We start from the raw sequence: 13,103 nt of genomic DNA on the forward strand, positions 1-13,103 counted from the left end.
CTCATATGGAAACGGGGTTTGTACTTTGCTGTATCAATTAACACACAATTGCTGTGTTTTTTTGTGCAAATCCTGAGTCACCGCTGCAATTCCACCCAGCAATAACGTGTTTGTTTGATGGGGAGACGCTCACTTCGTCATTTATCTCGCCGTAGTGTCACCTTGTCATAAAGATGCTAAGTAAAAAGCCCATAAAGGCGTATCTGTTTCTCAACATAAATTTGAATTAGAGCCGGGCAGGACGTCGCTTATTGTGTGTCTTCTCTAATGGCCGAACATTTGGTGTGGTTTTATGTGCACGTGTATTTATGTATCATCTTTTCAGCAAATTATGCTATTTACTTATGAGTCGTATTAGTGATAGACATGGGACTACTTTAAAGGGGAACTGCACTTTTTTATTGCCTATCATTCACAATCCGTATGTGACACATTTGTCCTTTTTTTATGTGTTCTAACTAGGGGTGTAACGGTACGTGTATTTGTATTGAACCGTTTCGGTACGGGGGTTTCGGTTCGGTTCGGAGGTGTACCGAACGAGTTTCCACACCAACATATTAAGTAGCCGCCTCCGCTTCCTTCTGCCTCTGTCTCTGTCAGGACTCTACACAGCACCCAGCATTGTCCCACCCACACAACCATCTGATAGGTTACAAACAGAGCGGTAACAGCCAATCAGCAGTGCGTATCCAGAGCGGTAACAGGCAATCAGCAGTGCGTATTCAGAGCGCATGTAGTCAGTGCTTAGCGTTTAGCAGGTAATCATCAGGCGGCGGACTCTCCCCAAATTATAATAAACACCTCCCAGTCAACTACTAGTAACGTCACTATGAGCCTTCTGGAAATATTAAAGGCAGTTCAGCTCGCTCACAGTCCTGGCTTGAGGTGAAGGCTAATTCGCTTTTAGCGTAACGTTAGCTCATTTTGCCGTGTGTATCTGTGTGTGTGTGTGTGTAACAAGGTTTTCCAAAATAAATCAACTCAAGTTATGGAAAAAAATGCCAACATGGCACTGCCATATTTATTATTGAAGTCACAAAGTGCGTTATTTTTTTTAACATGCCTCAAAACAGCATTTTGGAATTTGGGACGTGCTCTCCCTGAGATAATCCTTACACCCACTACAACTATGAGAAAAACAAAACTTTGACTATCAAAAAGTGCATTACTTTTTTTTTTTTTTAAACATGCCTCAAAACAACAGCTACAAAAACAATGAAGGCACACAGCTTCAGTCCAGAGTAAACTAGAGTAATAAAGTAAACAATAACATAGTCCTCCTTTAGTGCAAGACTGTCTGGCATACTGTATAACAGGGAATTATAAACTGGGCTCACATCCATCTTACGCTTGTATTCATCGTGTATCTCTGTATGATTCTTGAAGAGGTGGGAGATTGAATTGCTCGTATTAAAGGAAGACGTCTTGGTTCCTCCTCGCATAACCAACTTTTTGCAGTCATTGCAAATTGCCAGTTTTTTTATCCGTCAGACACACTTTAAAGGCCTACTGAAATTAAATTGTTTTATTTAAACGGGGATAGCAGATCCATTCTATGTGTCATACTTGATCATTTCGCGATATTGCCATATTTTTGCTGAAAGGATTTAGTAGAGAACATCGACGATAAAGTTTGCAACTTTTGGTCGCTGATAAAAAAAAAGCCTTGCCTGTACCGGAAGTAGCGTGACGTCGCAGGTTGAAGGGCTCCTCACATTTCCCCATTGTTTACACCAGCAGCGAGAGCGATTCGGACCGAGAAAGCGACGATTACCCATTAATTTGAGCCAGGATGAAAGATTTGTGGATGAGGAACGTGAGAGTGAAGGACTACAGTGCAGTGCAGGACGCATCTTTTTTCGCTCTGACCGTAACTTAGGTACAAGCTGGCTCATTGGATTCCACACTTTCTCCTTTTTCTATTGTGGATCACGGATTTGTATTTTAAACCACCTCGGATACTATATCCTCTTGAAAATGAGAGTCGAGAACGCGAAATGGACATTCACAGTGACTTTTGTCTCCACGACAATACATCGGCGAAGCACTTTAGCTACGGAGCTAACTTGATAGCATCGGGCTTAACTGCAGATAGAAGCAAAAGAAATAAGCCCCTGACTGGAAGGATAGACAGAAGATCAACAATACTATTAAACCATGGACATGTAACTACACGGTTAATGCTTTCCAGCCTGGCGAAGCTTAACAATGCTGTTGCTAACGGCGCCATTGAAGCTAACTTAGCAACGGGACCTCACAGAGCTATGCTAAAAACATTAGCTATCCACCTACGCCAGCCAGCCCTCATCTGCTCATCAACACCCGTGCTCACCTGCGTTCCAGCGATCGACGAAGCGCCGAAGAACTTCACCCGATCATCAAGGCGGTCGGCGGCTAGCGTCGGATAGCGCGTCTGCTATCCAAGTCAAAGTCCTCCTGGTTGTGTTGCTGCAGCCCGCCGCTAATACACCGATCCCACCTACAGCTTTCTTCTTTGCAGTCTCCATTGTTCATTAAACAAATTGCAAAAGATTCACCAACACAGATGTCCAGAATACTGTGGAATTTAGCGATGAAAACCGAGCTTTTTGTATTGAGATACAATGTGTCCGAATACTTCCGTTTCAACGATTGACGTCACACGCATACGTCATCATACATAGACGTTTTCAACCAGAAGTGTGGCGGGAAATTTAAAATTGCACTTTATAAGTTAACCCGGCCGCATTGGCATGTGTTGCAATGTTAATATTTCATCATTGATATATAAACTATCAGACTGCGTGGTCGGTAGTAGTGGCTTTCAGTAGGCCTTTAAAATAATCCCAAACCATGGACATGGTGTCGAGTCACTGAGTGAGCTTGCTTGTTAGCCACGGCAGGCCGATATTATCGGACATCTATATGCAAATAAACTTTGTGTAAATAATTCATTTCGAAACATATATATCTCCGGCTTTTTGTCCAGTGCGGCTAATATATGGGGGGGGGGGAAATGTTTCCTTTCAAATTTAGGGGGTCCGGCTTATACACTGGTGCGCTCTAAAGTCCGGAAAATATGGTATTATTCTTAATGAGTACCTTTTTTGACTTTGACGGGACTCTGATACTGCGGAGAGGCTGGGCATGTTTTCAAGGGCCGCCTCCAAAATGGCTGCCCCAGGAAGAGAAAACCTACACCCTCCCACATCTGTATGTCCTCCTGCGTCCCTCCCACCTCTGCCCCCCGGTCCCTGTAGCAAAACCACGCCGGGCTTAGCGAGGGATTTTCTCCCTAAGCTGATTTCAATCAGATGATAGCGGTGTCATGAATGCGGCCAGCTGAATGAACGGATGGCGCGCAATGAGAAACAATTTGGGTAATATCCTTTTGAAAGGCAATACCCATGGGGGGGGTCGGTGGGGTTTGTTTGCATGCACGCATTTACCACACGGTCTGGAAAAGTGTCCTGACCTTTTGCATGGCGTCGTGGAGTCTTAAAATGTCAAAGATGTCAAAGTATTGAACATACTTGCCTAGTCAAAAGACTTGTAAGTATGCAAGTGCTTATTGGAATGGGTGTCTTCGCCAACTAGTGGTGAGGCATGCACACGACACTCTTTGCACAATTTTTGCAACTTGTTGTCTTGTACCATATTTTCCGGACTATAAGGCGCACTTAAAATCCTTTTTTTCCCTCAAAGCTCGACAGTGCGCCTTATAACCCGGTGCGCCTAATGTACGGAATCATTCCGTTTTTTGCTTACCGACCTGGAAGCAATTTTATTTGGTACATGGTGTAATGACAAGCGTGACCAGTAGATGGCAGTCAAACATAAGAGATACGTGTAGACTGCAATATGATGGCAATATGACTCAAGTAAACAATTGTATATGTTCCATTGAAAATATAGAACATTACACACGGCGCTCAAAAATCTATCAAAATGTTTTAGTACGACTTTGGTAAGCTATGAAGCCACACCGCTTGATGGATTGTACTGTGCTTCAACATACTAGTATTATTAAGGTAAAACAGTGTTTTTCAACCACTGTGCCGTGAAATACAGTCTAGTGTGCCATGGAAGATTATGTAATTTCACTTAATTGGGTTAAAAATATTTTTTGCCAACCAGTAATTATAATCCGCAAATGTGCCGTTGCTGAGTGTCTGCTGTCTAGAGCTCGGCAGAGTAACCATGTAATACTCTTCCATATCAGTAGGTGGCAGCAGGTAGCTAATTGCTTGGTGGATGTTTGTCGTGATCACAATATGCAGATGACAGCGGGAGGCAGTGTGCAGGTTAAAAGGTATCTAACGCTTACACCAAAAATAAACAAAAGGTGAGTGCCGCTAAGAAAAGGCATTGAAGCTAAGGGAAGGCTATGCAAAATGAAACCAAAACGGAACGGGCTGCAAAGTAAACAAAAACAGAATGCTGGACGACAGCAAAGACTTACAGCGTGTGGAGCAGACGGCGTCCACAAAGTACCTCCGAACATGACATGACAATCAACAATGTCCCCACAAAGAAGGATAGAGTCTGCACGACTGAAAGTCTTGATTGCGAAAACAAAGCAGGTGCGGGGAATAGCTTTCAAGGAAGACATGGAACAGCTACAGGAAAACACCAACAAAAGAGAAAAAGCCACCAAAATAGGAGCGCAAGACAAGAACTAAAACACTACACACAGGAAAACGGCAAAAAACTCCAAATAAGTCAGGGCGTGATGTGACAGGTGGTGACAGTACACCTACTTTGAGACAAGAGCTATAGTGATGCTTTCTTGGTTATGCTTTGAATTCATATCCAACAATTGCGAGAACGACTTTTTACTCTCAACTGAGTTTTGTTTTTTAATGATTTCTGCTGGTGGTGTGCCTCCGCATTTTTTCAATGAAAAAAACGTGCCTTGGCTCAGAAAAGTTTGAAAAACATTGAGGTAAGACAATATTATGCAAAAGCCACTTTTCTCACCTTCTGGTACCTGCTGATCTGTATTTGGGATCTGCATAAATCCTGAAAAATTGCGCGCGTCCGCCTTTGTAGTCGATAGTCTTCTTCTTTTTCTCTATCTTCTTGTTATATGACATTCATCCTCCGCTGTTGCCATTTCTAATATAAAGTAGTGTAAAGTTCTTACTTATATCTGTCAGTAAACTCGCCATGAAAGCACTAAAACATACTGGTGTAGTGAGTTTACATTATTCACCCAAGGAACTTTCGTTTTTAGAGAGTTCCGGTCGGACGTTTTTTCACGGGACACATTTCCGGTGTTGTTGTTTCCGGATGAGGAGATGCTGCTCCGTTATTGATTGAAGTCAAGTCTGAATGTCATTTAAACAGTTAGCGCCATCTTTTGACACTTCTTCCACTCCCATCCTGGCACGCTACACCGCTACAACAAAGATGACGGGGAGAAGACGCTGCCGAAGGTGAGCCACGTAAATAAGACGTAATAAACGGCGCATCCGGAAGCGACTGTCAGAAAGCGGCTTAAAGATGATCTGTAAAACATCATCAATGCAACATTTTGACCAAAGAACCACCATTACATGTTATGTAGACCACAAGGAAGTGTTTTACATTTAGAAAAAATAATAATAATATGACTCCTTTAATGCGCCCTAAAAAAATGTTTTTTAAATAGACCATTCATCGGCAGTGCGCCCTATGGTCCGGAAAATACGGTAACTTTAAGCACTAATAATCATTTGCAATGTTCTATAAAAGCCACCGTGGATATTCTTATTGTTAGAATGCGTCCCCGGCCCACAAAATGGCCCCCAGGCCACACTTTGGACCCTCCAGGTTTAGAATGAGCAGTCAGACGTGAATAAATGTCAAGAGATGGCCAACAAATGTGAGCTAAAAGGTATAAAATGGTGAGTGAGAACGCATTGGAGTGATGAGTGGAATGGAGAAGAAGGTGTAGCGTCTGTGTAGCCGTCAGTAGATGCTTGAAGGCCAGAGATTTAATAAGAAGGTGTCGTGTAGCTGTCAGCTCCACTGATAAACGTGATAAATGTACAGAAACACAACCACACGCCCTGCTCTCGCTCCATGGAGCATCCGCCGCATCAGGAGAGCGTGTGCATTGGGAAGGAGAATTAAACGTATCACATCGATATCACATCACTGTAGGGCAGCTTTGCACGGCTCAAGGATTGTTTCCACTGCAGCCCGCATTGAAAAACAGAACATGGTGCACATCCCTACATTCAAATCCACACTTTGAAATTTTTTTTTTTTCCTCTTTTTTTGTCGTTTTCTGTCAAACCGGCAATAAATAGCCAATTGGAAACATAGGAAATGTCAGGATAAACCTCAAGTAATGGACAGGTTGTCCCTAAAATCTGGGCAAATAATACTGCACATGTATACATATTTGTAGTATTTTTTTTCCCATTCGTAATTAATTAGAAATAAACTAATTAAATGATTATTTCTAACATATTTATTATTCAGTTATTTATCTAATTTAAATTTAATTAAATGTATTTATGTTTATTTATGTTATGTATTACATTAAAACGTGTGTTTGTATATATGTATGTTTATATGTTATTATATATATATATAAATATATATATATATATATACAGTACGTATATATATATATATATATATATATATATATATATATATATATATATATATATATATATATATATATATATATATATATATATATATATATATATATATATATATATATATATATATATATATATATATATATACATACAGTATATATATATATACAGTATATATACTGTATATATATATATATATATATATATATATATATATATATATATATATATATATATATATATACAGTATATATACTGTATGTATATATATATATATACTGTATATATATATATATATATATATATATATATATATATATATATATATATATATATACACAGACATTCGCAAATGTGTTAGCATACTAGCTAATACTAACGACGTCATTGTCATGGACCCACTAGCTGCATAAGCTAGCTCTCCAACCAGCTAAAGAGATTCAGTAAGTCCACGGTGACGTTTTGGTGAATTTACTGACAACTTTGAGAAACTGAAACAATTTAAAAACAATGCCATTAAGTACGTTAATAATACTAACACAGACACTCGTAAAGTGTTAGCATATTAGCTAATGCTAATGACGCTAGCTTGATGACATTACGATAGCACGTACAAATACGCATGAAAACACTCACATATGTGACGGTTTAGTAAGTAAGAATTGTTTTAGTTATATTGTAAAACTTAGAAATGTTGCTTGGAAAATCTCTCTCTCTATATGTATATATATATATATATATATATTTTTTTTTTTATATTTATACAACATAGGATGGGTACATTTTCCATTTGAGTAGAACTAATTCCCGGGACCGGTACCAATTTTTGGTACTTTTGTGTGTTCATGTGGTAATAATTGTTCATTTGTTTAATATTAAAATCTCACCATCATCAGCTCAGTGTTAAATACCCACAATCTGTGCTCTGTTGTTGTTGTATCTTCTTTTCTTACACTTCTCCCGAGTCTCATTTGCAAGTATGCATCCTTTTCAGTTTGTCATCGGTGTGTTGCCGCAGTCCAAAGGTAGTCTTTGCCAGCCTTGTCTTTTGTTGAGTCCTACAAAGTGTTTATACTGTAGGTATGTACTTATTACACAACTGTTAGTTTTTTTTACCAAAGTAGGAGGGATTGAAATCACCATGTAAAGTCATTAATGCTAATCAGTAGCATTAGAGCATTTTGAAAAGTGGAGCTTTACTTTTGAGCACTTTCTATCAGGCATGCTTGCTTTGCTGGCATGGAAAATGGCAAAATTAACTACAGCTACGAAAACACCCGTTTGAATGCTAAGTGCTTGACTGGCACCTACTCTGCAACCGGACGTGAAGTTACAGGCAAGAAAGGGATCCAAATATGCTACGGTTTGATTTGAGGTAAATCAATACATGGTAGTACTGACAAAATTCAGTCGGTACCTACGAAAGTACCCAATCGGGTGTGAATCTTTGGGCACCTCACGATGCGATTCAATATCAATTCTTGGTTCAAACTGATTCTCGATTCAAACTGATTCTCACAATGGATTATTTGGTAGAATAATTATAAACCAAGTTACAGGTTAGAAAAACTTATTTTGGTTGCATGGACACGGCCTAAAAATCTCTTTTTAAAAATGTATTCCTATTTATAAAATGTTTTAAATTATGAAATGAAAAAGAATGGCAATTCCGATGTGGATTGTTTTATTGTGCACCCCTATTCTGTACCCAACCTTAATAATAAATGCATTTTTGTATCTGTTTGTTTTAAATGCAGACATAATGTCTAGAGATGTCCGATCAATGCTTTAAAATGTAATATCGGAAATTATCGGTATCGGTTTCGGTATCGGTATCGGATTCAAAAAGTAAAATGTATGAATTTTTAAAAGGCCGCTGTGTACACGGACGTAGGGAGAAGTACAGAGCGCCAATAAACCTTAAAGACACTGCCTTGGCGTGCCGGCCCAATCACATAATATGTACGGCTTTTCACACACACAAGTGAATGCAATGCATACTTGGTCAACAGCCATACAGGTCACACTGAGGGTGGCCGTATAAAGAACTTCAACACTGTTAAAAATATGCGCCACACTGTGAACCCACACCAAACAAGAATGACAAACACATTTCGGGAGAACATCCGCACCGTAACACGACATAAACACAACAGAACAAATACCCAGAACCCCTTGCAGCACTAATTCTTCCGGGACGCTACAATATACACCCCCCTCCCCTCAAACTCCTCATGCTCTCTCAGGGAGAGCATGTCCCAAATTCCAAGCTGCTGTTTTGAGGCATGTTAAAAAAAATAATGCACTTTGTGACTTCAATAATAAATATGGCAGTGCCATGTTGGCATTTTTTTCCCATAACTTGAGTTGATTTATTTTGGAAAACCTTGTTACATTGTTTAATGCATCCAGCGGGGCATCACAACAAAATTAGGCATGATAATGTGTTAATTCCACGACTGTATATATCGGTATCGGTTGATATCGGAATCGGTAATTAAGAGTTGGACAATATCGGATATCGGCAAAAAAGCCATTATCGGACATCTCTAATAATGTCGGTTATGTCATGCGATCAATTCCTCACAAGCTCAAGTTTGATATCTTCTTCTTTTCTTGCTAGCTGGAGAAACTCCTGCTGACTCCGCCCAACGTGCCCGCGGGGAAAGATGGGCATCGCTATAGCAACAAAGGATGGCGCCTGCGGCCTGCGCGACCCCAGGCGAAGGTGAGGAATCCGACTCAGTGTGACAGGTGCACTAATTGACACACAAACACCAGCTTTAGGGAGTCTGGTCAGGTCCACAGAGATGTTTTCAGGCCGCCGACGCTCGCTTTTTGTTGTTCCTGAGGCGCTTCTATTAAATAAACTGTCTGGGGAGACTTTTAGCATCATTGCGTTTCAGTTCAATTGTCGTCTGAGAGAGGCTTGGTCTCGAAATGAAGGCGAATGCACTGAAACCCTCTCTTTGAATTCAGGGCACGGCCCAGCCGAACGCGTGAGCCTCGTCTTTATGCGCTGCTCCAACCCGGCGTTCAGTGCTCAGGAACAACAAAGGCCTTTCAAAAGCCAGACGTCTCATTTTACGCCACAACCTGCCGAGGAAGTGTGACTCGGCGGCTGCTAGCTCGGCGCTCATTCATCTTGTCAGTGCGAGCCTCCTTCTTCTTCATGGCGGCTATCATCACCCGCCATGTTGAACGTGTGTGAGTTTGAAGGCAGTTGGACTAGGGTTAGTATAGTACCGCGATACTAATGACTCATTTTCGGTAGGGATGTCCGATCGGCCTGCCGATATTATCAACCGATAAATGCGTTAAAATGTAATATCGGAAATTATCGGTATCGTTTTTTTTATTATCTGTATCGTTTTTTTTTTGTGTTATTTTTTTTTTTTTTTTATTAAATCAACATAAAAAACACAAGATACACTTACAATTAGTGCACCAACCCAAAAAACCTCCCTCCCCCCATTTCTTTCTGTTATTAATATTCTGGTTCCTACATTATATATCAATATATACCAATACAGTCTGCAAGGGATACAGTCCGTAAGCACACATGATTGTGCGTGCTGCTGCTCCACTAATAGTACTAACCTTTAACAGTTAATTTTACTCATTTTCATTAATTACTAGTTTCTATGTAACTGTTTTTATATTGTTTTACTTTCTTTTCTATTCAAGAAAATGTTTTTAATTTAGTTATCTTATTTTATTTTTATTTTTTTAAAGTACCTTATCTTCACCATACATGGTTGTCCAAATTAGGCATAATAATGTCTTAATTCCACGACTGCATATATCGGTTGATATCGGTATCGGTAATTAAAGAGTTGGACAATATCGGAATATCGGATATCGGCAAAAAGCCATTATCGGACATCCCTAATTTTCGGTATTATACCGCCTCTGAAAAGTACCGGTCCCCCACCCCTCTGCGTCGTCACGTGGTATCATTGCTGGTTTTACGAGCAGAGGAGCATGTTCGGCAGTACACAATCACAGAGTACTTACAAGCAGACACAGTGTGTAGACAGAAAAGGGAGAACGGACGCATTTTGGCTTAAAAACCAAGGATAAAGGTGAAGTTATAACACTGAAATGCCCTCAGGAAGAGGTGCTTTAAGACATGGCTAGCGGCTAACGTCCATCCGCAGTCTGCAGTGTTTTAGCTACTTCTAAATCACTAATCCTTGTCTCCATGGCGACAAGTAAGGTACGTTTCTTACAAGTATCATCCCTGGGGGAAAAAATGTCTCCTATAATTCAGTGGGTGCGGCTTATAATTAATTAATAATCAAATGTAGATACTTTTTGTTATGCCTGCTGATCTCTCTCTCTCTCTCTCTCTCTCTCTCTGTCTCTCTCTCTCTCTCTCTCTCTCTCCACTACTTGCGGTACATATCCTACCAAGTCACACCTCCACTGTTTCAATGTCCATTTCTCTGTTCTCAATTGTTGATGACTGAAGTGATGATAACAACCAAACCTAACCCCCCCCCCCCACATCCCACACCCCGGATTGTAAATAATGTAAATAATTCAATGTATATACCCTGATGATTATCTTGTGTGATGACTGTATTATGATGATAGTATATATCTGATAGTATATATCTGTATCATGAATCAATTTTAAGTGGACCCCGACTTAAACAAGTTGAAAAACTTATTGGGGTGTTACCATTTAGTGGTCAATTGTACGGAATATGTACTTCATTGTGCAACCTACTAATAAAAGTCTCAATCAATCAATCAATTATATCCCATATATAGTTTCTATAGTCCGGAAAATACGGTATCCCGGCAATGCCGCCGCGGTTTGATTTCAAATTTTCAGGACTTATGCAGATCCCAAACCCACAAAAACAGGTACCAATAGGTATGAAAAGTAAAGAGACACAAGATGGATGTCTTCATTACGAGCCACACGGTCAATTAAACGCCATGTCTCCGCCCTCAGATGGACCTCTTTCAGGAGCGGAAGCCCCGGGCGGTGCGTCCGGCGGGCCGCCTGTGCACCGAGCTCCACCGCCACCTCACCACCACGCGCAACGCGGAGGAGCCCCGGGCGGCCGACACGGAGGAGGACGAGGAAGACGAGGACAGCGAGTCGGAGGAGGACGACGACGAGGAAGAGGAGGAGTCCTCCGCCAGCGAGGCGGAAGGCGCGGCGATCCCCGCCGAGCCGGCCAAGCCTCAGTTCAGCTCCGAGAAAGAACTCCACTCGGTGGTGGCGCTGATCACATACATGCACACGTACTGCATGCCCGTGCGCAAGCAGCAGGGTCTGGACCGCAAGGACCCGCCCAGACCGCGGGCTCGACCCGACGCCGCCCGCCCGCCCGTCACAAACTCTCACAGCCGTTTGGTCCTGGTGGAGACCCCGGGGACTAGCGGGTGCGCCACCAGGAGGCTTCCCTTCGTGAGGCGGCGGGAGGTGAAGACCAACTCGCTTCTCCGTGACCTCCTGCAGCAGAGCAGCTCTTTTGACGTGAGCAAGCCTTACAGACTGCTCAGCCCGCCGTACACCCGAGGAGGAGGAGCCAACGCCCACACGCCCAGCTCCGCCCCCATTAAACAGGAGAAAGACTCCCCCGAGAGGAGACACTCCTCCTACGAGGCTCCGAAGAGCCCGGCGGAGGACAGCGCCTCCTTCTCGGTGCGGCGCTCCAGGCGTCTGGCCTCCTTCCCCAGCCGCTTCGCCAAGAGGCTGCGGCCCGAGCGGGCCAGGGAGGGCGACAGGAAGACGGAGAGAGAGGACGGCCAGGCGGTGGCCAAGCTCTCGCCGACGCAAGCCGGAGGGGGGACCACGACGGAGGCGCAGACGGAGAAGCCACGGCGAGGCGACGCGGCGGAGGCCACCGAAATCTCCTGCCACAGCGGTGAGACCACTTCCTGTGTCACTTCCTGTCCACAGCCCTCCTGTTATAAAGTGCACACATCATTTTCATACTGCAAGGTCGTGAGTTCGAACCCCGGCCGAGTCATACCAAAGACTACAAAAATGAGACCCTGCTTGGCACTCTCACTGCAAAAAGTCAGTGTTCAAAAACAAGAAAAAAAAAATACAAATACGAGGGGTATTTTATTCGAACAAAGCAAAATGATCTGCCAATAGAACAAGCAAATTCGGCTTGTCGAGGCTTTCCAAAACAAGTAAAATGAGCTAACCTCAATGAACCCAAAAATACCTTAAAATAAGTATATTCTCACTAATAAGTGCACTTTTCTTGGTAGAAAAAAAAAGAGACCTTTTTGCTCAATACGTTGAAAAATATTCTTAGATTAAGTAAATGCTAGTGCCATTATCTTGACATAATGATATGCGCTCGGCATCAGGATTTTTTTTTTCCATGCTTGAAGTAAGAAATTATTACTTTAAAAAAGTAGTTTTATACTTGTGAGTGTTGATGACACAGCTTTGCAACAGTTGATATTCTAGTTTCAAGCATGTTTTACTCAATAAAATCTCAGCAACAAGCTGTAATATCTTACTGAGATCATTTAGGACCAAAACCC

General features: G+C 41.8%; 1 protein-coding gene across 2 annotated transcripts in view; it reads left to right on the forward strand.

The window, feature by feature from the left end:
- Positions 1 to 13,103, forward strand: part of ppargc1b (peroxisome proliferator-activated receptor gamma, coactivator 1 beta) — a 259,628-nt gene that overhangs the window by 228,996 nt on the left and 17,529 nt on the right. For both annotated transcript variants that reach the window (XM_062039673.1, XM_062039672.1), the window contains exons 4-5: positions 9,202 to 9,306; positions 11,545 to 12,466. In XM_062039673.1, coding sequence (XP_061895657.1) covers positions 9,202 to 9,306; positions 11,545 to 12,466 — 1,027 coding nt within the window. The remainder of the gene's footprint in view (positions 1 to 9,201; positions 9,307 to 11,544; positions 12,467 to 13,103) is intronic.

This window comes from Entelurus aequoreus, linkage group LG28, assembly GCF_033978785.1.
Source record: "Entelurus aequoreus isolate RoL-2023_Sb linkage group LG28, RoL_Eaeq_v1.1, whole genome shotgun sequence".
Taxonomy (NCBI): domain Eukaryota; kingdom Metazoa; phylum Chordata; class Actinopteri; order Syngnathiformes; family Syngnathidae; genus Entelurus; species Entelurus aequoreus.